This window comes from Terrapene carolina, unplaced genomic scaffold (genome assembly GCF_002925995.2).
Source record: "Terrapene carolina triunguis isolate 2854851 unplaced genomic scaffold, T_m_triunguis-2.0 Scaffold62, whole genome shotgun sequence".
NCBI classification, from domain to species: domain Eukaryota; kingdom Metazoa; phylum Chordata; order Testudines; family Emydidae; genus Terrapene; species Terrapene triunguis.
In genome coordinates this window covers 57,320,820-57,347,621 of record NW_020664413.1, presented here as the reverse complement: position 1 = coordinate 57,347,621, position 26,802 = coordinate 57,320,820, and the positions used below count along the sequence as shown (strand labels likewise).

At 41.2% G+C, this 26,802-nt stretch overlaps 3 protein-coding genes across 3 annotated transcripts in view; 2 read left to right on the top strand and 1 right to left on the bottom strand.

The window, feature by feature from the left end:
- CARF (calcium responsive transcription factor) overlaps positions 1 to 7,099 on the bottom strand; it is a 53,630-nt gene extending 46,531 nt beyond the window's left edge. The window contains exons 1-2 of the mRNA XM_024217706.1: positions 7,042 to 7,099; positions 668 to 789 (exon numbers count right to left, since the gene is read on the bottom strand). Of these exons, the coding sequence (XP_024073474.1) occupies positions 668 to 778 (111 nt within the window). The 5' untranslated portion in view covers positions 779 to 789; positions 7,042 to 7,099. The remainder of the gene's footprint in view (positions 1 to 667; positions 790 to 7,041) is intronic.
- A 509-nt stretch (positions 7,100 to 7,608) lies between these two features.
- Positions 7,609 to 21,759, top strand: WDR12 (WD repeat domain 12). Its single transcript, XM_024217724.2, has 13 exons — positions 7,609 to 7,769; positions 8,695 to 8,789; positions 10,463 to 10,557; positions 11,641 to 11,747; positions 13,027 to 13,142; positions 13,677 to 13,831; positions 14,213 to 14,258; positions 15,880 to 15,965; positions 16,165 to 16,305; positions 16,432 to 16,537; positions 17,928 to 18,060; positions 20,255 to 20,327; positions 21,271 to 21,759. Exons 1-13 carry the CDS (start codon positions 7,729 to 7,731, stop codon positions 21,346 to 21,348), a joined length of 1,272 nt encoding a protein of 423 aa, XP_024073492.1. The 5' UTR covers positions 7,609 to 7,728; the 3' UTR covers positions 21,349 to 21,759.
- A 4,786-nt stretch (positions 21,760 to 26,545) lies between these two features.
- Positions 26,546 to 26,802, top strand: part of LOC113406006 (islet cell autoantigen 1-like protein) — a 31,964-nt gene continuing 31,707 nt past the window's right edge. The window contains exon 1 of the mRNA XM_026647776.1: positions 26,546 to 26,581. The gene's annotated coding sequence lies outside the window, so the exon portion shown is untranslated. The remainder of the gene's footprint in view (positions 26,582 to 26,802) is intronic.

Genomic DNA, 26,802 nt, shown 5'->3' with positions numbered 1-26,802 from the left:
AAGATTTGTGGCTTGGGGCCTATAAATAAATTAGAGTAACGGCAATGAATGAATGGAACTGTTTGTTTTAAGATACACTGTATGGTACAGGGTACATGATCACATTGCCAAAAGAATTATTTTAAATTGTAGAATTAACTAAGAAACACATATGCATGTTGTCTGGATTAAAGACATTTTGATTAGAAATAGATAACTACAGCCAAAATTCTCACACCTCAGTACCTAAAGTTAGATTCCTACATCAAAATGTGCACAAATATATGCAGCCTGATTTTTATAAGTGCTGAATACCTGCAGCTCCCACTCATTTCAATGGGTATTTCCTTCAGTGAAGGAAAATCTTTCAATAATTTTTAAAATTAAAAAAGTTCATACAAATACACCCATTGAAAGACATGAAGTGTTTTTATGTGATTTTCTAGCTTTGCTATCAGAATGCAAACTGATGAGAATCCCGCCAGACATTCACTCATTCCAAATTAATCTGTATTAGAAATCAATGTAAAGACAGAAGTACATGTTGTGTAAAGCCATTGTGAAATAATGAGAGAAAAACAGATTGCTTATTGATGTGCAGGGTAAACAGATTATCTTTATGTTGTAGACTCTTCACAGAGGATGGAAAGAAACCAGCTTCACAGTGATGTCCCAACTAATCTCTCACCTGAAACACTTGGTCATCTGTTTCTGACTCTCCTGTACTATTACAGTTGACTACCAGTAAGTCATTAGATGTTTCCATGCTGACGTCATGGTCAACTCCATTTTCTTCCATTACAGGGCAGCCTGGAAAAGTCACAGTACTTTAATTCAGCCTCCCATCCAGGATGTACTTTTACCTCAACCTATAGGTCACTGCATTTATTTTTTATTATTTTTAAATGTAGATCTTATGAACTTAGGCAAAGCTTCATCCCATTTGAAATCAATGGCAAACCTCCCATTGACTTCCATGGGATTGTGAGATAGCCCTTACTTCATAAGGTGCCAAAACCTGACATATCTTTATTCAGTTCTCACCCAAGAAAAATGTCAATTGATTTCTACAGGATCATGGATAGGCTCTTACTGCAAAAAGTTTTGCTTTAGTAAGACTGGCAGATTTTAATCCATTGTTTGTGCATATATGTAGTTTTATACAAAAAGTGACCATATACATTTATATAATTAGTGCCTTTCATCCAGAGGGATCACGAAAACACTCTATAAAAATTTCACTAATGGATTTTTTTACAATGAACACACAAGAATTGCTTCACCCATCTCTGACATGCAGCCAACTCTGGAGTGAAATGCAACAACTATTTTAGAGTAATACTTAACAACAGTGTCAGAATGAAGGCAAACATCTATTCTGTTAATTTACCAGGGGCATTTTTAGGCAGGAAGAGTGCAGTTACCCAAACTGGAATTTGGCCAGGACCAGGGATGAACAGAAAAAGTGCCAGAGGCTTTTAGAACTTCAGTTGTACCTCTAATTCCACAGAAGGCACCCCCAGCAGCAGTTTCCCAGAACACAACATTCAAGCATACAAAGAGAAGTGATACCTACCACTTTCTGCAGGACCTAAGTTTTGCCTGGATTGAGCACTTTTTCTCTTATGCAATGACCGATAGAACACCAAGTGAGTTAATTCATTACATATGTTAAAGTGTACCACACACCATGAAATATACATGGCATAAAACAAGGCCAACTTTGTAGAAGAAATTTTAATTTTGGTATCCTGATTTTTTCCAGAGTTTTTCCCTCAAATAATTTTCTTTTAATAAGAAAAAGTATTCCACGGTTATTTAGCTTGCATATTGTACAAGCTTTACACATTCCATCAGTTTCAACAGTGCAGCTGATAAATTGCTGTAACTGGACCTATTTGGCTTTGCCTTTCAGCCTCTATTTCAGGGGTCGGCAACCTTTCAGAAGTGGTGTGCCGAGTCTTCATTTATTCACTCTAATTTAAAGTTTCGCGTGCCAGTCATACATTTTAACGTTTTTAGAAGATCTCTTTCTGTAAGTCTATAATATATAACTAAACTATTGTTGTATGTAAAGTAAATAAGGTTTTTAAAATGTTTAAGAAACTTCATTTAAAATTAAATTAAAATGCAGAGCCCCCTGGACCAGTGGCCAGGACCTGGGCAGTGTGAGTGCCACTGAAAATCAGCTCGCGTGCCGCCTTCGGCACGTGTGCCATAGGTTGCCTACCCCTGCTCTATTTCCTTCATCGGCAGAGCTTCCAAGTTCCATCAGGTTAGCTGGTAAATTATTTGAACAGAAATATTCAGCCTGTGGAGCACACAAGTTCGTCTGGCTAAGCCACACGAGATGGATGGAAAAGGAAAGCCTGACCTATTTGGCTTTTGGAGCTAAGTGAATCATCCTTCAGAGATAAATTCTTCCAATGCATTTGAACAACATTCCAACTTCAAACATTCATATCTTTAAATTTATTTAACCTATCTTCATCAAACTTGGATTTTTTTAAATTCTCAATTACTATACAAAATGACAGGTTCCTAATTTCTAGTATCTACCATGTTTAAACCAGATCACAGAGGGAAAGCATTTTTTCCCCTCAACACTCCCATACCTCCAAAATATTTGAAAACAGTTAGCTTAAACTTTCAAAATAATTTCACTTGTGGGGCTGAGACCAAATATGGAAAGTTTCAGCCACAGATACGAAGAATATCAAGAGCAACAGAAAAAATTGATTGGAAATTGAATTTTATTATTAAATGTATTATTAATCTCTCTAATAAAAATAGTAAAATAGGGTATTTTAGTCTAAGCAATACAATTTAGCCTTTTGAGAAAAATTAAGTGCACTGTCTGCAAAATGGCTTTCCAGAGATGTAATTTTAATATCTCATTTAGGAGTAAATAAATATTTAATAATAGATTACAAAATAATAGTTGCTATTATGTTCTTCAATTCAGACAGTTCAGTTATACACATGTTGAAGATTTTGTCTGCGTCAACTAATATACCCAAATAACTCCCTCTCCCTTTGATGCAGCATTTACAAATCTGGAGTAAAACTATCAAATATATCTGGATTCTTTAAAATATATCTGGATTATTTAATATATACATTTATTTTATATTATAAATTTTATAGAATGTTGAGAATGAAGTTCTATTTTCATATTGGTTCCTCTATCGGCCTTTTTGTGTGTGTATGAATGAATTTAATGTTTCTGTAGTGCTGGATTGAAAGCAGAGCTCTCTGCAGGTGTGTCAGATAGGTACCGCACAAACATTTTCAGTACCCTGCCAATAGGCCTCAGCTCCACCTTGTAGGGGTAGAAGTTTATAGCCAATGACTATGTCTACAGTATGAAATTTTAAAATTTACCACTGTTGCTATCACTGGTTCAGTTCCATAGATACAAACACTGGCATGTGGAAGTGCGAGCATAGGCAAGGTGTTGACTGGCATCAGCGTTTTAAACACTGAGAAATATATACCTGTTCTGAGAAGGGTTACATAACATGAGACTTAAAATAATAGCTACCACCTAGAATCCAGTTGTATGCTAGTTCTCCCAGTTGGCAGTGAAGCTGAACCACTGTAGCTTTGATGAGACTTTTTAGTGAAGGGGAAAAAAAGCCTAGGGTAGACAGAGACAATGCCCATTCAGTCCTTTATTACTCTGATGAGACTATGGTCACCAATAGCGGTGGTTCTTTTAGTAATGTGCTGTATGTTCTTGCCAACTACTTTGAGATCAGCAAACTTATTTTGCGTAGGACACCAAACTCTAGAGAGGGACTGGGAACCAGCAAGATGGAGGTGAATTTTTTCCTCTTTACAGACCAGTTAACCCTCAGCAGACTACAGCTCTGAGACCAGAACACACTATCCAGTATTTTTATAAGCTCTTACTGTAGTCAGAACACTATTTTTAAAAATTTTATGATAGGTTTATTAATTTTTTCAACCAGAATATTTTATAATTTATTTTGTGTATTTAATTTTTTCCAACACTTCAGAAATTTATATGACATTTTTAGGTATCGATTAATAGAAACAGTAACCTGGACATAGCAAGCAATGGTTCCCAATGTGTGGCAGTTCCAGACTGAAGTGACTTTAAGTTCTCTTACCAAGTCTTGCTCCTGTTTTCCATAGATCTATTATTGTGAGGCCTCCTACTGAAGGCAGTGAAAGAGTGGTCCCTAAATGCAGATGGGAGCACTAAGATTTAGAACTGAACTTCTAATTATTCTCATTACTACAGTATTTTAGTTATAGAAGAAAACTAAGTTGCAAAAGGGACAGGTTATTCCACTGCTCTGGCAAATAAGCATGCTTTGCACAAAAAGCATACACTGAAAAAACAGAAGGGGATTTGGAAAAATACAAAGACACTTCTTGAAATCTGTACCTGGAGTCATACAAACGTACAATCAAATTTGATGTGTGCAATTTCATATTTTCTGGTACCAATAAGAGAAGTTATGATGAGTAAATACCTTACTGTTTATCCTATTTCCATCTTATGATAGGAAAAAAATGAGTTTTAAAGAAGTTAGTTATGTCTAGGGCCCTACCAAATTCACGGCCATGAAAATCTGGTCTTTTGTGTGTTTTTACCCTATACTATAAAGATTTCATAGGGGAGACCAGTGTTTCGCAAATTTGGGGTCCAGACCCAAAAGGGAGTTGCAGGGGGGTCATGGTATTGCCACCCTTACTTCTGCACTGACTTCAGAGCTGGACAGCAGGAGAACGGTGGCTGTTGGCTAAGCACACAGCTCTGAAGGCAGTGCCCCACCAGCAGCAGCGCAGAAGTATGAGTGGCAATACCATACCATGCCACTCTTGCTGCTGCCTTCAGAGCTGGGCGGCCAGACAGTGGCAGCTACTGATCGAGGGCCCAGCTCTGCTGGCAGCAGCACAGAAGTAAGGGTGGCAATACCATACTATGCATCCTTACTTCTGCGCTGCTGCTGGTGGCGGCTCTGCCTTCAGAGCTGGGCTCCTGGCCAGCAGCCACCATTCTCCAGCTGCTCAGCTCTGAAAGCAGTGCCTCCACGAGCAGCAGCAAGGGTAGCAGTACCGCAACACCCCTCCTCCCTCCCAAAAAAACCTTTTTGGGTCAGGACCCCCTATAATTACAACACCGTGAAATTTCAGATTTAAATAACTGAAATCATGAAATTTATGATTTTTAGAATCCTATGACTGAAATTGACCAAAATGGACCATGAATTTGGTAGGGCCTTAGTTATGTCATACTCAAGGAATCAATAGCAATATCATCCCCAATTTTCCATGAAAATAGTGCTGAGTTAGGAGAAACTTTGAGACAGTCACACAGCCTCGATGCAATTAAATGCCCCTTCAAAAGAAGTGTGTTTTATGAGACATTTCTACATCAACTAAATCATTAATGATGGGTACCAGTGATAGTAAAGTAATTGAGCATATTCAATAGTCATGGCTTCTTGAATGAAAATGAGTTACATTGGCCACACACATATTTTTAACATATGACCGAAATTTTCTTAATCTTTGTCGTGAGGGGAGCTAAGAAAGACTCAGAGTAACTGCTGACCCACTTATATAGTGCCTTTCATGTTATTTCTATAAACTATAGTAATTATTCAGTAGGCTTTTTAAAAAATTGTGGAAAAGCTATTGCTTAGTGTCTTTCTGCAATTATTAACTAGGTGTACATATTACAGATCTAAAAAAACAACAAAAAAGCATTTACATCAATTACACTTGCAAGACGTCGATTTTTTAAAAATGTATTTCTGAAGAAAGCATATAAATCTTACTAATTTAAAACATCAAGACAACCCTTCCTTCTCTATCAGGTTACCGGGAGAACCGCTACACATTATAGACAGATACAGCTACTCACTTATAGCGAGGCCATAACTAACTGTTACCAAGATGCAAAAGGAATCAAACAGATGCAAGGTATCCAGCCAAACATCTTTTTCCAAAATACTGAATTCATTTATAAGTACAGTACTTTTTTAAAATCCACCAAATTTGATTTTAATAAAACTTTATTTTTAGATGTTATGTTACATGAACATTAAGGTTCACCAAATCACATCAGTAAATCATCAACAGTGAACAAGTACATGAAACATACCCAAATCTTATACGCCAGTAACTCAGTATCTCCTAGAGAATTGTACAGGATGTGTGCATACATGTTTATATGCATACATCCCAGGGACTGTGTCACCAACTCTACCAGCACAATTTGTAGAGGGAAACGCCAAACATGATGAATGGACCTGTAAATGTCTCATTGACATATACAGCAAAAGCCTTCCGCTTCAAAAGGAAGAAGGCAGTGGGATCTAGGCTTGATACCCACTCTTCCATCTCCCCATGGGCCTTAACCTGAACCCTTAATCTCTTACCACCCCCCCCCCCCCGGGGGCCCGTGGGCCCCCCCCCGCCCCCCGGGGGGCACAGCAGGTCCTGTCCAGACCGCCCCCCCCCTCCGACAGGCAGCGGGTCCTGTCCTAACTACCCCTCTCCCCTCCCCACACTGGGGAGCCGCGGCCCTGATTCCCCCCTCCCCACACTGGGGAGCCGCGGCCCTGATTCCCCCCTCCCCACACTGGGGAGCCGCGGTCCTGTCCTAACTACCCCTCTCCCCTCCCCTGTCCGTCCCCACACTGAGGGGCTGCGGGCCGGGTCCAGCCAGGGCTCTGTTGTGTTGTCCATCCCCCCAGGGTGGAGGCGAGGCAGGGCAGCGGCTCTACCTCTCCTTACGCCGGGCGGGGAGCAGCGCGGGCGGGCGGCCGCCCTGCCAGGACCTCCCGGGGGCAGAGCCGGGCCCCCGCCATGTTGGCCCCGCAGAACAATAGCCCCGGGGGGCTGCCCCCCTCCTCCGCGGCGCCGCCCCACAGCCCCCTGGCAGGTCTGGGAGCCAGAACGCCCCGCGCGCGGAGGGGGTGGGGAGGGCAGACTGGGCGCGGCTCCTCCCGCCTCGGCTGCCGCGAACCCTGCAGGGGAGTCAAGGAAGCGGAGAGAAAATTCAGAACGAGTCTACTCAACCTCGTCTTGGCTCTCGTAGGCACCACCATGGAGACAGCCGTATAGCGCAGGCGCAGCAACGCCCTCCCTACCGTGTGGTGTGGTCCCCATGGGCCACCGTACAACCCGGAAATAATGGCCCCCAAAAAGTCTTACTGAAGCTGACAGGTGGTACGGGGAAGAAGTCGCTACCCGGCTGTGAGGCGGCGCATGGCATATTGGGAGTTGTGGCCTCTCGCGCTATGCGTGCTGGGATTTGTAGTCTCGGGACACCTCGTTGACTGCCATTCTGATCCCCGTGGGCCGCGCTGCATGCTGGGACTGGTAGTTTCCATGGAGCCTGCCATAATGAAGGTTGGCGGGTCTCTGCATTTGCCTCACAGGCTGCAGCGTGGGTGCGTGCGCGAGTAGCTCCCATTCTCACCCAGCCAGGAACTGGTGGGCGGAGCGTCCAGCGCGGCTTGACAGAGGGAGCGGCTCCGGGCCCTTAAGAGCAGCCCCCACTAATCGCTGGCGGAATGCTCGATCTGTGCTGCTGCTCCGGGCTGATTGACTGCGGCTCCGAGACACGTGCTTTCTCTGCTCCTCTGGCTGGGGAGAGAGAGCTCAGGGCCGGGTCCAGCCTCCTGTCCTGCACCCCGTGTCAGTCCTCAGCTGGGCACAGACGCACGCACACCGCCCCGGCCCAGCCTCGCCCTCTCCGACCCAATGGCCCAGCTCCAGGCTCGGTTCTTCACCGAGAACCACAAGTGAGTGTGGGATGGCCTAACTGCCCGGGGGTGGGGGCAAGGGAAGCGTGGACAGGAACGATACTGATGAGCGATGCTCATCCTGAGCGGTCACACACCATGTGCAGGCCACCACCACGGCAGGGTGGGTGGGTGGGAAGGAGAGCAACTAGAAGAAGGGAAATTGAGGCTACGGCTACACGGTCAAATCTTACTGGGGTGGGTGGATGTTTTGTAGAGTTGGTTGGTTGGGGAGGATAGATTTATTTACTTCATCTTTCCTGGCAAACAGCATTCCCTAACAAAACTCCATAAATTCCTACAAGTTAATTGAAAATATCGGTGAGTGCCTCTATAACATCTGTAATCAAGATGTACACGGTGGCCCTCATTTTGCTTCCACTGAAGTCAGAGGCATCCTCTCTGATTTTAGGGGGAGTGGGATCAGGGCCATAATCTAAGCGTTGGCAAATGTACAGCTGTAAGGGATGGGGCTTTAGCAACTCTTTTAATATTCACTCATTTTCTGTACTTTCCCCGTGCCACTGGCTTCTCTACCAGCTAGATTTCGCTTGGATCTTAGAGATGAATTTGGAGATACTATAGTGTATATTACGAGCTATTGTATTTGTGAATGTTAGAGAGGAAGTTTCAAAAAAGGTGAAAAAAAGTGTTCCTGGTTCTTGCTTGGCTACGCACGAGTTGAACTTCAGAAAATCTTACCAAAGGGAGCCTAAACTATACAGTATAATGAGATTAGGATGGGCAGGATTCTTGAAACAAGTGCAAATAAAGTATGTGTCCATTCAAACTGCAAAGTGTTTAAACTCCTCACTTGCAAAAAGAGCTGTATCACAGACTTTTAAATAATATGCTTATTTTGTACCTGTTGAGCTGTGAGTTTCAGCACTTCTCAATAAGTAAATTCCTATTTTCTTCCCTCTAGGTATGTAGTAGATGATGTTCCATTCTCTATCCCAGCAGCCTCTGAAATTGCTGATCTCAGTAACATCATCAATAAATTGCTGCAAGCTAAACATGGTATGTATTTGGAAGGTGATTTACCTCTTTTAGAAAAAGGAATACTTTAAAAAAAAATAGAAACTTACTAAAGTATTTAGAATCTCTTCATAAGTGTGTAAACTATAGGGGCTTAAAATACAAAGGTTCCACTCCTGCAAAGACTTATGAACATGCGTACAGCAAAGCATACAAGACTCGTCAAGATTCCTTGGTTGGAAAAACAATTGTTTTCACAGTTGGGCAAAATTCTCCTTTCAAATTTTCATAGAGGATCTTACCTCCCTTATTGTTCTTACTTGTCTTATAGTATCTTTAACAGTTTCTAGGCATCGTACATGATTATTAAAAATATAGCCCTTGATTCTGCACTCAGATCCATGCAGATGGATCCTTATGCCCACAAAGATGTACTGTACATGTATACAGTATGGTGTCTATGCTGGCAAAGCTATACTGGCATAGCCCCCTAGCGTAGAAACAGTTTACACCAAGAGAGAGTTCTTATGTCAGTGTAGGAACATCCCCTCCCCAAACAACTTTAGCTGCATTGGCAAAAGCACTGTTCTGGGTATGGGTTTTTTCACAATGCTGACCGACATAGCTATGGCAATATAACTTTGTAGACCAAGCCAGAGTTTGATTGAAGTCAGTGGAACCATACACAAGTACGGGTCTGCTTGCACAGGACTGATCGCATGAATGATTGGGGGAAATCAAGAGTGTAAAACCCATAAGCAGTCCTGCCCTTTGTGTTTTTAAAAATAAAAAAGAGACATACTTGTTGTGTCAATCTCACCGTTACTTTGTTCTCACTTGGCTCTTCTCTACCTTTTGTCTGGCTACATATTTAGATTGTAAGCTTTTTGGGGAAGGGACTGTTCCCAGCCCCCCATTCTATTTATACAGTACTTATCACATTGGAATCCTGATCGTCCCCTGTAGGCACTATTGCAATGCTAACAATAAAAATCATTTTGTCTAGATCATCCAACTAAAGTGAAAGAGAAAAAAAAAGAAATAGAAACAAAAATTTTAATCCAGTTGACTGACTAAAACCTTGCAGTGTTATTTGAAACTCACCTGACTCTTTCCCTGGTGAGCAGTCAGGGGAGGCAAATTCCAAAGGTTGGTACCTGGGACTTTGGTTAGCCAACGACAGAGATGCTCCAGCAGGCAGAAGTGGAGGTATAATTGGGTCTCAGCCCATGTAAAACTTTAAAAGTTGTTGTTAACTTCTCAAATTGTAACCAAAATTGAAGAGGTAACACCTTAGAAGCCTGGAGTCCTGGCTCCAGAGATGCTACTTATAGAAACTTAAGTGCTGTTTTCTCCAAGGCATCCTTTGGGTCAAGATCTGCCCTCAGTTAAATCTGTGTAATCCCTTTTAGATAATGTGGTTGAACAGTTGTAACTGGGAGAAGAAGCAACAGAGTGCATGAATCCTACGAAGTGGGCATTCACCCATGAAAGCTTATGCTCCAATACATCTGTTAGTCTTAAAGGTGCCACAGGACTCTCTGTTGCTTTTACAGATCCAGACTAACACGGCTACCCCTCTGATACTTGGGAGAAGAAGGTGGCCCTTGAATTTATTTTAACTAAATTTAGTTTCTGTCCCTAAAATTTGCTCTTTTTTCTGGATTGTATAAGTTAAGACTTGAAATTTAAACATTGTTTCTTGTTTGTCTTAGAGGACCACAAATATGTGGAGTTTGATTTCCTTGTCAAGGGCCAGTTCTTGCGTATGTCACTGGTCAAACACATGGAAGCGGAAAACATCTCAACAGTAAGTCATACGCACTTTCTGTGGACCACGCTGTAGGATGATGGGATTTAAAGATCCCGACCTAGACCATTTAATTAGATACAGATTTTAAATTTGATCTGGTTTACAGTTCTGATTAGGAAAGTTCTCTATATTCCATGTATTTTTCTCCCTTAGTATTCCTTTGCCTTTCTGATGAAGCCCAAATAATTTCCCTTATTTTCCTCTGAAAACCCTGCATTATTCTTTTGCCCATGGAGGATTCACCAAGACTTGTTTTGGAGCCTGAAAGTGCTCCTAATGATTAGAGTTTGCTGTTGAGCAACCTGAGACACTTCCTTCTCCTGTTGTCTGGTTTCATACAGTTCTGGAGGGAGACTGGTCCCATTTTGGTCACCATCAATGTACTTTTGTCTCCTGCTCTGCTAGTCTGTAGTCAGTGGCCCTATGTAGGTCAAATGATATGAAGTATTATAGACACTCCACTACTAAGCATGATAAGCATAGTGGGGAAAACCTAGAAAAGAAAAGGAACAACACTTACTTTGGAAATCATTTGCAGCTACTTTTAAACACTGTCTTAGTAGTAATTTGATAAGCCAATAGGTAGCGTTGATCAGTAGTGATGTACTTGTACTTAAGGTAACGCTCATTCGCTAAGAGCCCAATCCTGCAAACACTTAAGCATGTGTGTAACTTTAATCATGTGAGTAGGCCCATTGACTTCAATAGGACTGCTCACCTAAGTAAAATTACACACATTCTTAAGTGTTTGCAGCATTGGGCCCTTAATTATGAATCTTTGTGCTGGGCCCTGATGCATTGCTACCATCGGCCTTCTGTTCAGTTATGCATATGCTTGCCTGTCAAGGAGTTAGGGCTACCTGAATCCCCATTTGCAGTAGCAGCTCAATTTCTAAGGCAGAGTAGAGCGCACACAGGCGCGTGGAAGGTAGGGGACTCTGGCTTGTATAGTTGATACCTTTGTCTTGCCAATTGATACCACTGCTCGGAGTGGTTGGGAACTACTGTACTAGATCATTGTGATTGTTTATTTAAAAAGAAAAAGCACACTGATGGGCTTCTTGTCTTTTGAGAGTTTAGGAGGAAGTGGTGGAAATAGAATATGTGGAGAAGTACACTGCACCTCAACCCGAGGAATGCATGTTCCATGACGACTGGATCAGTTCTATTGAAGCTACGGAAGAATGGTATCGCAGACCCACTAAGCCAGTCATAAGTTTCCATCTTGGTTTCTCCCACTGTCTGTAGCTGATTCCATAGTTATTAATTGGTACTTCTCTTTAACATAGTTTTCTTCCCATTCCATATTTCTCTTTTCCTTTAAATGACTTTTCTACCTTTTAAATCAATTGTTTATATGCAGGCCATATGCCTGGGAAATTAGCTGAAGTTTGAGCTCCTCCATGCTACCTTGACAGTAACTTTAACCCAAGTAGGAAGGTACCATGCATAAGAGGATGAGATTTGCTCCTGGTATGAGTTAGAACTGATGAGTAGCACTGATGATATTATCTCCTTTAATAAAACAACAACAACTTGCTGTCTTTTTACATTTATTTCTAACATTTCAATATTTTATACTTCAGATATTAATTCTAAGTTATTACTGTAGTTTCAAAACCCTTATCTGGAGTGCTTTTAAAGAAATGTTTACCACACTACTTGTCTTTTCTACTACAGTAGAACCTTAGAGTTACCAACACCTCAGGAATGGAGGTTGTTTGTAACTCTGAACAAAACATTATGGTTGTTCTTTCAAAAGTTTACAACTTAACATTGACTTAATACAGCTTTGAAACTTTACTATGAAGAGGAAAAATGCTGCTTCACTTTTTTTTTTTTAGTAATTTACGTTTAATAGTACTGTACTGTATTTGCTATTTCTTTTTCCATTTCTGCTGGTGCCTGATTGTGTACTTCCGGTTCCAAATCAGGGGTATGGTTGACTGGTCAGTTCGTTACTCTGGTGTTCGTAACTCTGAGGTTCTACTATAGATATTTCCAGAGCTGTTGTTAACTATTGATTATACTGAGACTCCCCCATTTATTAATGGATTGAAAATGCTTTGCTAATCAGTGTAAAGAATTTATTATAATTATAATTTTTCTTTGGTTGGTCTTAAATTAGACATGAGACTTCAGCATTTAATTTACCAGAATGATCAATATTCTCACTTCTCTCTCCTGTATACCTTGTCTAGAAATCCACAGCTAATTCATTCCTTAAGAAAGTTTGTTTTGAACCTATTAAAATCTAAATTTGATCCAGTTTTTGCAAACAAGTTAAATTTTAATGTTAACTTTTTTTTATTTCAAAGAGGACTAAGATTTACATAAAGGAGATGTTTTATTTATTCATGTCTCTTAACTGGTTATCATACTAATAGTTTCAAAGTTCCTAATTGAAAAGATCTCCCGTGATGCACCATTGGCTTTAAAAAATGTTTCAATATCTGCATCCCCTAGGATCTTGACTGGCTCTTATGATCAGACTTCTCGAATCTGGTCTTTAGAAGGAAAATCCATCATGACAATTGCTGGGCACACAGAGGTGGTGAAAGATGTGACATGGGTGAAAAAAGGTCAGTACACCTTATACTGGTTGGGAGTGGGGCTAGAGCAATTTACTGGAAAACATACAGGTTCAATTGCCAACCTAAATGTTACAGCTATTGTAAGCACTGCTTGTAATATATTAGAAATGAAATAATTGAGTAAAATCCCTCATGATAAAATACTTTTTAAACAAACTCCAGTATTTTCTAATAACTATTTAAATATTCTAAGTTAATCTTCATTAATATTTGTACATTTAAATCTGTGATACACCGGACCCTCGCTAGAACACGCGTCTATATAGAGTGAATTCGCACAACACGGTTGCGGCCATGGATCCCAAATTTAATTACTTTAATTGCAATTCATTTTAATTCAGTACCGCGCATGGATCCCAAATCCCACATTCTAGCTAGGGTCCGGTGTATTTACATGAATCTCTTAATTTGTATTGGGTCACTGTGTAAATTTTTAAAATCTTAATCTTACTTCCTCTAAAAGGATTTTTAGAAAGATTTCCTTAATTGGATTTGTATGTTGGCACTTTCTTCCTTCCTTAGATAGTTTGTCATGCCTGCTACTCAGTGCCTCTCTGGATCAGACTATCCTGCTGTGGGAGTGGAATGTAGAGAGGAACAAAGTGAAAGCCCTTCACTGTTGTAGAGGACATGCTGGAAGTGTGGACTCTATAGCAGTTGACTGCACAAGAACTAAAGTGAGTTACTTGCAGGAGATCTGTGTTGAGCTAGTGAGTTGTGGATTCAGTTTTGCTTGTTTATGTGTAAAAATCAAATTTTTTGTCCTCCGCATGTGAATTGGTCGTATGTTGTCAAGTGCATACAATTTGTATAAACCTATGTATTAATTGTGGATACCAAAGCACTTATAAATTGGTGATAGCCTTGCATTCGACGTAATGGAAGTAAGTGCTGTATTGAAAAGAAAAGATACATAAAACCCTTAATATTGCACACAAAGCTGAAGATGATTTTGGTAGCATAGGCAACATTTTGAGCAGAAAGATGACTTTCTGTGGCTTATGTGAACTAGTTGGATTTTACATAATCTTTTTAATAAAAAGTTTCTGTTCATCTAGTTCTGCAGTGGATCTTGGGATAAGATGTTAAAGATCTGGTCTGCAGGTAAGATTAATATTTTATGAATACTTTGCCTGAAATTTTTGGCTCTAATTGAGAGTTTTAAAATTTAATGATCTGGAATGACTGAAACTTCTGAATAGATTTTATTTTAACCATTTTAAATGGGTATTATGTTTTAATTTTTCACTTTTGAAGTTTATATATATAATATGTTCAGTTATACCAGAAACTCTTATTTTGACGTGTTACTGCTTTTATACATTTTCCATTTCTGAGAATAAAATGCATGTTCTTGTGGGTTTTCCCCCCCCTTAAATATAGTTGCCTATAGTGGGGCAGAGCAACAAGCTGTCTCAGGCCATCCAGCCTAAGGTGGGGAGGCTGCCAACTCCAGGGGTGGGGCTGGTAGCAGGGGATGGGGAGGTCCAGGCCCACCCTACTCCACCGGATCCTAACCATGGGCCCTGACTATGGCAGAACCCTCCACCACTGGGTCAGCAGGGATCCCACTGAAACACACTGACCTACTCTGGCAACCAAACCGGACTAATATCTAGTGCCCCAGGGCTACTTCCTACTGTACCTCCATCTCCTGGGGTTCCTCCTTCTCCTCGGGGTATGTGGCCAGCGACACCCCTTCAGGGTTCTCGGCACTGAAGAGCTCCGTCTCGGGCACAGGGCTCAGCAGCAGGCGAGGGACATCTGCTCCCTTCTCCGGCTCTCACCCAACTGAACTGCAGGGCCTGCCTTTTAAACTTCCTGTCCCGCCCTTCTGGTTCTGGGGAGGGAGAGGGGGGGCGTGGCTTGCCTGGATCCACCTACCAGGGGATGGGGAGCGGATCAGTCTCAGAGGGAGGCCACGCCTCCTCACTATAGTAATTTATTATGGTGCAACAGTAACTGTCCCAAGAGTTCAGTTTTAACAATTTAACTTCTGTTTTTTCTGCGATAATGGACACTGTCACTTAAAACAGATTAAAGCCCCCAGTCTGCACTGACATAATGCGGCAGACCTCTGCACAGATTTAATTACAGGGTCATGGCGTACACTTAACTTAAACACTTAGATTTCACGTATAGCTGCCAACTGGGTGTCTTTTTTCCAAATACTATCTACAGATTTTAGCATTCAGTAGGCTCGTACAGTTTGTAGTTTTTAATATGGACACTTTAAGAAGTTGTGGACTCTTTTCCTAATCTTCTTTTATAGGCATTGTGACTTGAGGGACAATAAATTGACTAAACTGATCCTGACCTGGTGACATAAAATAACCATACAGTCCTTCGCTAGCCAGTTGGATGCCTCCTTTCAAAATGCCCATTTATATTTCTATATAAATAAATGTGTAAATTAAAATATAGAGTGACTGTGTACAGAATATAGGATGGATTTATTGAGTTTTTTTCCATGAAAGAAGGATGGTCTTGTAGAGGAATTCATCTAGGACGTGGAAGATCTGAGTAAATTTATTTGTGCCTAAATTCCTCAGCTGTAAAATGGGAATAATAATACTGATCTAATTGACAGGAGTGTTGAGGATTAAATTTATGTTTGGCAGGCAATTGGATACTGTGGTGATGGGGGTGGGGAGGCATGTAAGTACTTAGCTGGGAATGCATCCCAAAACCTTCTAAATCAAGCTTGGCTTTCTTTCCATCCTAGTGCCTACAGATGAAGAGGATGAAATAGAGGAAGCAGCAAACAGACCAAGGAAGAAGCAGAAAATTGAACAGCTGGGACTAACCAGGGTAAGAAGTGGTCAGGATTTATGTAGAATCTCAGCTGAAAAGCATGGAAATGGAAAATATTTTCCCTTTTTGATAAATATGTGTAGGGGGAAATTTCTGATGAAATATCTGAAAATTAATCTACATACAAACATTTATTTGGTGAAATACAATACTAAGCCACTATTTTTCTGATCTTAATACTTTATTTAATTTCTAGACTCCCATTACAACTCTTTCTGGCCATACTGAAGCCATCTCCTCTGTGCTGTGGTCAGATGCTGAAGAAATTTGTAGTGCATCATGGGATCATACAATTAAAATATGGGATGTGGAGACAGGAGGTCTCAAATCAACTTTGGTGAGATTTCTTTACATGTTGTACATTAAAACTTCACCAGATTCCCACTGGTGTAACTCCAGTTCAGTTTGAATTTAGAATTTTTACAAGAGTAGCTCCTAACTTATGAATTCTTTTCTTATGCAGACCGGAAACAAAGTATTTAATTCTATCTCCTACTCACCATTGTGTCGGCGTCTAGCATCTGGGAGTACTGACAGACACATTAGATTATGGGATCCCCGCACTAAAGGTGAGCAAAAGTGAATGTGTGGGTAACACGAATGACTTTTCAAATTAATGTGTGTTGAGAGAAGGGGGTACATCTTAACACATTTCATAAGATATACACACACAAACTTTGGTATTTGTCTGTAACTGTTTCCTAACTGGGGAGCTAGACGATTTTAACCAAAAATTAACAGGAGCAGTGGGGACAGGGAAAGCTGTATGAACCCGGATCCTTTCCACATTCCATTGCAAAAATGCTCCCATGACTGTGTAAAGTGATGAGAAGCTATCCTCATTCCCTCCCTGCTCTTAGTGAGCCTTGTTTCAGCTGACCACAGCAGTAGCTCATTTAATTGGCTATTTTAAGTACTATTGCTTTTTGCCTTTTGAGGCATGACCTTTTCATTCTTAATAACTTTCATTCCTTAGACAGTAACTTGGAAAACAAATCCAATTCTTCTCTTTTAAAGACATTTCTTTTTTAGTGAATTTTGAAAGCTGCCCTGCTAACAGCCTTGAAATCTAAGGTCACTTTTATCAGTGGGTTAAATGCCACTGTTTTGTCAGGGTGCCTAAACCCTGAATAGGGGAGACCATCTGTAGAAGTGAAAAAGTAGCTGATTACATGTCTGATCAAACTTTGTACTCCTTACAAGTCTGAAATGACTGCCAATCATTGCAGTTCATGATATAGACAGACTACCACACATCATAAGCCAGACAGGAATGTCTTTTTAGCCACTACAAACCAGGCCAGATTTGAACCAATAAGCTAGAGATAAAAGCAGGGGTGGCTCCAAGCACCAGCGCACCAAGCGCGTGCCTGGGGCAGCAAGCCGCGGGGGGCGGCCTGCCAGTCGCTGTAGGGGCGGCAGTCAGGGAGCCTTCGGCGGCATGCCTGTGGGAGGTCCGCCGGTCCTGTGGCTTCGGCGGCGGGCACGCCGAAGCCGTGGGACCGGTGGACCTCCCGCAGGCATGCCGCCGAATCCACGTTACCAGCGGACCTCCCGCAGGCGCGCTGCCGAAAGCCGCCTGACTGCCGTGCTTGGGGCGGCAAAATACATAGAGCTGCCCCTGGATAAAAGGCTTCATATCCCATTACTGATCCCTAGAGCCATTCAGTAATCTTCATCAAAGAAACTCCTTCAACAGTGGAAAACGTGCCTCTTTGGTAACAATAAGGTGGTTAGATTTTTGTCCTTTCTACAGGAGCTTGTGTGCGTGCGTGCGTTTTAACCTCTCATGCTGTCTGAAACAATCTTATGACATGATGAGCAGGAAGAACTACCCGGCCCCCACATGTGTTAATCTTGACTGCTTCTCGTATACTGATGGATTTTATAAATATCTTAAACTGACCTGTATACATTTCTGTAAATTGGGGTGGTGGGTTTTCATTTTCTCTGTCCCAGATGGTTCCTTGGTACTCCTCTCTTTGACCTCTCACACTGGCTGGGTGACGTCTGTGAAGTGGTCCCCTACACATGAGCAACAGCTAATCTCAGGTTCTCTAGACAACGTTGTCAAGATTTGGGACACAAGGAGGTAAATGCCATTCTTTAATATTCACAGGTAGCACGTAGAGTTTCATGTAGCCTAGTGACACAACAAAAGCATATGGGGAAGTTAAATGGAGACTCCAACTAAATTTCTGGAATCCGTATGGAGATTAGAAACACCTAATAGAAGAGCGAGAAATGCACTTGCCTTCTGCCAGCAGCTCTGTGGCTGGACATTGAAATCAACTGCATTGACCTTCCCACCCAGGATTTCTGTGGCAATACTGCACTGAGTGAGATGATGTGGAAAGAGGTTTCATTAATAATTTTGCTAGTGGGTTTAATTTTTTGTGGGTTTTTTTTTTTTTTAAATCTTAGTTACCCTAGCAAGATTTTTAGGAGTATCTGTCTTCCGGAAGGAGCCTAATGTGTGTAGTTTGATTTGCTTCCCATTGTGGACATTTCATAACACGTAGCTGCAAGGAAAGGAGTAGTTTGTGTCTGAAACAGATACTTGCAAAAGCGAGAGGTCTAGGTCAGTGGTTCTCAACCAGGGGTCCATGTACCCCTGGGGATATGCGAGGTCTTCCGGGGGTACATCAACTCATCTAGATATTTGCCTAGTTTTACAACAGGCTACATAAAAAGCACTAGCAAAGTCAGAACAAACTAAAATTTCATACAGACAATGACTTGTTTATACTGCTCTATATACTATACACTGAAATGTAAGTATAATATTTATATTCCAATCAATTTATTTTATAATTATATGATAAAAATGAGAAAGTAAGAAGTTTTTCAGTAATAGTGTGCTGTGACACCTGTATTTTTATGTCTGATTTTGTAAGCAAGTAGTTTAAGTCAGGTGAAACTTGGGCGTACTCAAGACAAATCAGACTCCTGAAAGGGTTACATTAGTCTGGAAAGGTTGAGAACCACTAGTCTAAGTCCAACAACATCTGACTTGAAAGGGGTAATGGTAGAGAAGACCAATTGGTCTAGGGTTTGATTGCATAATCAAGGCTTTAATAATAAACTGTGTACCTAGTTTTTCACCTGCCTGCAACTTGTTTAATGAGATTACTATTTTTGATTTTTTTCCTATGCTGAACATGGCAGGAGTAGAGCTAAAAACTCATGTGAGCTTCTTGGGGAGGTATCTTGGACTTCATAGACTTGTGGATATCTGATGTTTGTGTTACCATGCACACCTTCACAACAATAGGTCTCACAAGACTTCCCAAACACAAAAATGGTGCCCTACTCACCAGTAGCCATCTGAGGTAGTCAGCTGCCACAGAGAAGTCACCACTCTTTTTTCCAACACTGAACAGAGCTTTCATCCTGTTGGTTTGGTGCTGCAGTGTTAAGGCTAGCTCACCACAGAAGTACAGTGATTGTTTCCTCCATTCTGAGTTATGCACCTACTGTTCCTGGTGCCACACCTTGAACAACTTTCTCTCATCAGTCCATGGCCCTGGTCAGGATCCAAAAATTGCATTTCCTGAGTGAATATAATCCTCAGATACTGCATAAAAGCTAGCTACTCCAGGGTGGGGGCACCAAAGATTTTGTCAGTAGCTACTGCTCTGATTCTGTTGCTCTGGAGGTGCTCTCAGAACATTCTCCATGGCCTTGCCTCAGATGCTTTGCAACTGTTCTTCATTAGCCTCATCAGAATCCTTTTTTATTGAGTAAGAAACAAGAGCTAAGTGTTCACCCCTGGTTTCCATTTTGCGAAAAGGAGTAGGAAATGGCACCGCTACCCAAAGCCTTATGGGAGCTTGACTTCTTATTCCACAATTCCTCTGGGCTCCCAGAAGGCCCTTCAGAATTTCCAACAAGGCACTGCTCCAGAGCGTACCCAAAAGGCAGTGCAACTTTCTAATGGTGTAATATAGTACAAGTGTGCATGTGGGCCAAAAGAGCATGTCTTGTGTAGACATCCTGCACCACTGATGCTATCTGACTGGTCTAGTTACCAATGATCCACTTACCTAGTATAGACACAATCGTACAGAAATACATGCTAGAATCAGGAACAGCTGTTGTCTGAATTCAGTGGTGGGAAGACCAGTGTATGGCTTAATTCTGTTCTCCCCCAAGAAGTATAGTGGTAGAAGTATGGTTTTTAAATGTTACAAGATTATAGTGTGATCAAACCCAGAATTTTCTAGGAGTGAAAACTTTGTATATAATTTTACTTAATTTATGACTCTAAATGTCTATCTTATCAGTTGCAAGGCTCCTCTCTATGATTTGGCTGCTCATGAAGACAAGGTTTTGTGTGTGGAATGGACAGAAGCAGGGGTAAGAATTCGAGGAACGGGATTTTATTCCTTAAATGTGTGTTTTGGATGGGAAAGGGGCTGATGATGGTATGATTGATGTTTAATTCTAAACTAGAGAACAACAATGAACTTTTTACTATTGGATATCTCCTGTTGGTGTGCGTGGATCATATTCTCTCTTTTGCTTGTATGGCATGGAGGAGACCAGAAGGCCTTAATTGTAGCAGGATGGGTTAGGGTGGACTCTCTGTAGGGGAAAAGTGGTTATTCACCATCATTACCAGATGGCCATCCCCCTCCCGTCCATGGGGATTATATGAAAGCTCTGCACCATAGCATTAGGGGGACAAAATCAAGGAAGGGTGGAAGTCAGAACAGCCACTCCAGGTGGCATGTTTCTTTCTCTAGACATGGGAACTTATGATGAAAATTACTCCTGTGCTCCTCTAAGCGGCATTTTCTCCTCTGTGGCATTAGACTATGGAGGTAGCATGCACAGGCAGCTGGACCTGGCAAAGGTGTGCTGCCACTTCTTTGTGGCATGGGCAGGAGCATGATGTTTACCTTGGGGCTCAGCTGCATGTATCTAAGCACAGCATAGGTTTTGGAGACTCCAACTCCACAGTCCCAGGGGCCCTACCTCTTAGACTGAGATGTGGCAGACCAGTGAAAGCCTTAGACTTTTTCACGTAAGCTTTACCTTCCCCTAATTGGTTTTTGTAGGAGGGTAAGATATAGGCCTGTATTATTTCTGAATTTGAACCAATTAAAACGGACTATGGGGTTCACATCACCATTGTTTGTTACTCCTGACATTTAGCTCTTCAGAGGAAGAACAGAATCAGACTGCTGAGGAATAATTTTAAATATTTATTCAGCTCATATGTGTTGCCCAGGGACAAAAATTGTGTGGATATTTACTTGGTTTGACAGTGGGCACAACTTGTTTTTCCCCATTACAGTTGCTGTTGAGTGGAGGGGCAGACAACAAGCTATATTCCTATAGATATTCAGCAACAACCTCTGATGTTGGAGCATGAAAATGAATGGCAAGAAGATTTTAGAGGTTACTTTCCAGTAGCCCTAACCTGTTGGAAGTTTTTAGATAACATACAGTTCAGCATCTGAAGAAAACAGCCTCCTAGAAAAACTGTCTGCTTCTACTTTGTACCAGAGAGCAGCCCTTTCTGGTTTTTGTATTATAGCAACATGTATATGTATTTATAACAGACAGACAGAACCACCAAGCAACCTCACGCTTATCTGGTCTGATATTGAAATCAAACATTTGTCTCCTTTTCTCTCATAAGGACTATATAAAGAACATTGGAGTTTATTAAAAGTAAAGTGTTACTGAGATTGCTAGATGAATTACTCACTAAACTAAATTATTTTGTATTAATTCACATTCTCTTTTTTATAAAGCTTTTATCTATAAAGTTCAGTATAGTCTGCTCAAGTAGGTACTTGAGTTACACAAGTTCCAGGTGCTTCAGTGGTAGCTGGAGGTGCTTATTAGCTCAAGATTCACCCCTCACCCCTGAACAACATCTGATCCTGCTTCCACTGAAAGAAATGGAATTAGGATAAGGTCCTTAATAGAGTTGTGATGCAAATTATGTCACCATTATAGTTTCAAGGTGTTCTCTATTGATTTTATTGGCAAATGGAATATTTTGGTTCCTGTCATTCATAAATTAAGGTGGTGTAAATGTACACTTTAAAAAAAATTACTGGCTGATATTGAAAAAAAATGCTCAATTCATTAGCCAGATTAACATACTATACAGTAATACATTAATGGAATATCCAACTGCTAAGGAAACCCTTATTGTGCAGTATAGGGTGCCCGGTCCAAACTGAAGCTCTAAGTACCAGTTGGCAAAAAGACTGCAGACAAAGCAATGTTTTATCAGATCCATTTATTGTAACTGTCTATTCTCAGCTGGATACCCCAAGGAGTTGTGTATATGATTTTTTTTCTCTTACCCTCCCCCACATGAAATTAGTAAATCATCTTAATCTGGTGTCCTCTGAGTAATATTTCCTATAAAATATAAGGGTTCAACATGTGTGGGAGTTGCCTGAGAATCTCAGTACTAGAACACATTCTTCTGTAACAAAGAGCAAGTTAAGTGCTCAGATCTCTCGGTATATTTTCACATCAGCAAATAACTTGCATCAGAGAATTTTCTTTACAATTTAGTAGAAGCAATCTGTTCATTTAGCTGGGTTGAGGATGTGGCATTTAATGCACAATCAGCTTTATTTTAGAGGATATAGATCAACAATTCACCTGTTTTCTGGGGGGAGGAAAACACAGAAATTTCACAAGGCTTCAATCTTGTAACAAACTAGTTAGACATCCATGGGGGCTCACTTCCTCCCCTGGTGATACTGTTTTCATTACAAGCTCTAGTGGAAGAGCTCTGCCCCATTAAATAGTATACAAATAGTTCAGGGTATCAAAGGAACTAATCATTCCTAAATTACACATTCTTGTTATAAACCAACCCCAGACATTTAAAGCCTGAGAGTTTTTGCATTTTTTAAAAATGATATAGGTCTTGGTTTTCAATAAGATTAATATTTTTACAACATAGTTAAGTCACAGGCTAAGAATAGAAGTCCCCATATTATTCTTCATTGAGGACTACAAAAATCTGACTGCGTGTGCTTCAAGTGGTACCCATGTAAAGAAAGACTTTAGATTTGTTCCAAGATTCGCTGACAGCAATAAAAGACATTAAAGTAATGAAGCAAAAACCATTTATGAATTATTAAAAGGGTCTGAAAGGGGATAGAATTTAGCTTTGTTGGTTTAATTTTTTTTTTTTTTTTTTAAAGAATGTAAAAATGAGGTATTTTTGTGCCTAGACATGTAATCCTTAGGCAAAACTGACTTGTAGAGGGGGTCTTTACTGAATAAAGACTGATGGAGTGGTCTTTTAGTTGATGGAGGGATCAGTTTGTTTTCCTTATCCTTTTAGAGTATTCCAAAGGCTATTTCTAGGTTTGTAATTTACATTCTTGCCTAGTCGTTATAAAAGTACCTGAGGGAAAAATTCTATTTTCTGATTTATTTATTTTTAACTTGGAAGAAAAAAAGGGTCTGTGGTTTGAAGGTATAGTGACAAGGACATCTAAACTTGCATTCTGATATGAATGATTAGAAGTAAATAATGTTCCAAAGGTTAAAATATACATTTTAATTGTAAAGAAAAAAAAATCTCATGCACACAACCATTTGAGCTGTTACTGTGTTTTAATCAAAGATACTGCTGCTTAGCTGTGTTCTCCACCAGCAGCCAATTTAAAAAATGGATACATCAGTCAGTGAGTATTATTTCTCTGAATTACCAGTGTGTGAATGACCTATAGTTCTAGTTTCCATTTATTTTTGTAGCTTTGACAGACAAAATAAGTAGTACAGATTATACACATGGGTTGTTCTTTTAAGATTAATAGATGCACATAAATAAATATATAATCTTGCCTTCCTCTCCCCCAACCCCCAAGAGAACTCATGTTTTAACACTCAGTCTCATAGGCCTGGGCACCTTTCTAATTGTTTCTGCTGTTGGATTTCCCCTTTAATACCAGAACTCAGAATGAGCTGCTGATACACCACTTTAGTATTTCTTTCTAGTTATCCCTGTTGCCAAACCTGTCCTCTGTTCAGAACAGTATGAGGCTACTGTAAATACATCTTCAGAATTCTGCTCTGCCTACTAATTTTCCCTGGGAGCAGATATCAAGGCTGATGTTTAAAGAAACAATGAGTCAAAATCTTGTGTCTGCTACAGTTGCATCACTGGAGTGACCAGCTGAAGTTTTAAGTAATTATCAAATATTGTAACGATCAAGAAAGGCCCACTTGAAATTACAGTATTATGATCCATTGTATTTAGTGTTTGTGGTCACCTTCGGATTACACACGGGTTGTAGTTCAAAAGGTTCACGGTTGTTTTTTAATTTAGAAAAGCACTATAACTTGCCCAACGTTATAAAATGATACCAGATGTTACACAATACAAGATTACATCAGTATCTCCCCTGCTCGCTACTCAGTTTACATTCAGAGTCTAGCTAGAGATTAAGGAAAAATTTTTAACTGGCCTTGAAAATGTTTTATAGATTCTGTTCAGGTCCTATGCTCTAATTTACAAAGGTCTTAATGAAGCAGTTTTTCCAGGAGTATGTGTGTTTACCTCTTTCATCATACCAATCTGAATGGTCAATATGAGCTGATTTTAAAATAGGGGACAAATAGTGAATGAATTCTTGGAACATAATGAAAATTCTCTAGAACCAAGGATGCTTGAGTATCCCATCTGAAGATGATTCTACTTCTGACCAATATATTTTTGCATATTTTTCTTGTACAATTTTGTGTGTCCTAACTATACACGCAGATCAAGGAACTATATAAATAAACTGGGAAATAGTTTGTTTCTTTAACAATAAGGTGAATGACAAGTGATCATATTGCAGCATTTACTCATTTTTGCCTGGGTGAGGACTGTAGGATTTGCAATTAAAAGTGCCTTTTAACTTTTGGATAGGAAAGAAGTGCCATGTCAGATTTTTACTTTGTTCCTGTTTAAGTTAAAAATAATTTCCTTTCTTCTATACCTTGTCTAATCAATAGCCTGCTTGTGAGTTTCTTTTTTGAAGTTGGCATTAAAAAAAAAGGAGAATTCTAGTGCTGATTTCCTTTTAAGCCCTGATCCTGCAAGTTATTGTACATAAGCACAGGGTCTGGCCATGGAAACTTGCAGGATTGGGGCTGTAGTGTGGAATAAATCAATAGTTTGAGAATACTGGATGGGATTTATGACAATTCCACAAAGATATTCAACTATGTTTCACTGCTGTGGGGACCGAATTGTATAGCTAACTATTCTTTCACCAGTCTTGCTCTAGAATCACAATTTTGGTCAATCTCTTAATTAACTGAAAAGTCTTGACAACTGTTTTTCATTTTTCTTATACATTTTACTTACATTGAAAACTTTAAGCAATTATCAAAGGTTTGCTAGCAGAAGCTGTCTCTTAGTATACATCAAATAATACTGTAATGGACAGTATAGAGCAATATTTTAAAGCGGTTATTTAAGACAAGAGGCTGCCTACTTAGTTTTTGACACAGAGCAATACTTAAGTTTTGTGTTCATTTTTTTTCCCACTTGACTTTCCCCATTTCTCTTTTTACCTCAGAGGTACATCTTTCACTCTGGATGATTTTTGTTGAATGCAAGGAGAAGAACAGTCTCAGCAGGATTTCCTCCCTCCCCCCACCCCATTTTAAAGGTCTTGTTTTCAGAGTTCCCTCAACTGGAACACAATTAAATATTTTGGGGGAAAATGTGACATTTTAAATGTCACTGGAGTACACAGCAAAATCTGCATACCCATATTACCTTGGGAGCTGGTCACCATCTTCAAAATTAAATGGGGCCATAAGTAGTCCATAGGATTTGGAATGACAGTGGAGATGATTTTCTCAAAACAAAATTAATTCCAGGTTAGCTTTCCATCAGGCATCGCTGCTCTGGCCTGTGCTATTAGCTCTCACTTTTATGCCTATATAGGAGACAAGGAGAAAACCTGTATCGTACCCATCCCCATCCTTGGCTGGTTGACACTATTAGGCAATGCCATGTCTAGTTTAGAGTGGAAGTTTAAAAGGGCAGAGCCCATGTCTTCTTACTTGCCTGTAAAGCCCCCCGTACCCTTGGGCAAACCACCACCACCAGAAGACAACATGACATCATCAACTAAGGCTGGATTAAATATTTGAGGGCACATGCACCCTTTCACCCCACAGTAGGTCACACACCCATTATTTAGAAAGGTACCACTGAAATGCCGCCACCTCTGGGTGTCAGGGCAGCAACCAGACAGCACAAAATGGGGTGTAGAGGGGGTGCCCGAGGAATGGGACGTGGGGCCTGCAGGCCCCGGGCAGAGCCAGGTGCTCTGCAGGTTGGGGTCACGGATGCCCCCCGTTCCCTACTGGCCCGTGTCAGTGGGGCGGGGCGGGGCGGGAGTACAACCCCCCACCCCCTAGCCTTCACCTGACCCGCCCCGCCGTGACAGACAGCCCCTACCGGTCTCGAGTGCTCGGAGGCGGGGCGGCTCGCCTGGTCCCAGGGAAGCTCCACAGCCGGCACCTGCTACAACGCTGGGTGGGGGCCAACGGGCCGGAACCGTCAGCGGCCCCGGCTGCTTTGGGGACTCCTGTCACCGGCCCCCGCAAGCTGCATGGCGGTGAGTGACTGTCCGTGGCCGTACACCGGGCTGGGGGGTGGAGAGGGCTCCCAGCCCCTCACGGCACCCGACCATAAACCTACTGCCCCTCCGCAGGGCTCCCTGGCCCCGCCGCCCCGCACTCCAGCGCGCGCCCCCCTCGCTGCCCGTTACCGGCCCCCCATACACACAGCGCGCGCCCCCCTCGCTGCCCGTTACCGGCCGCACATACACACAGCACG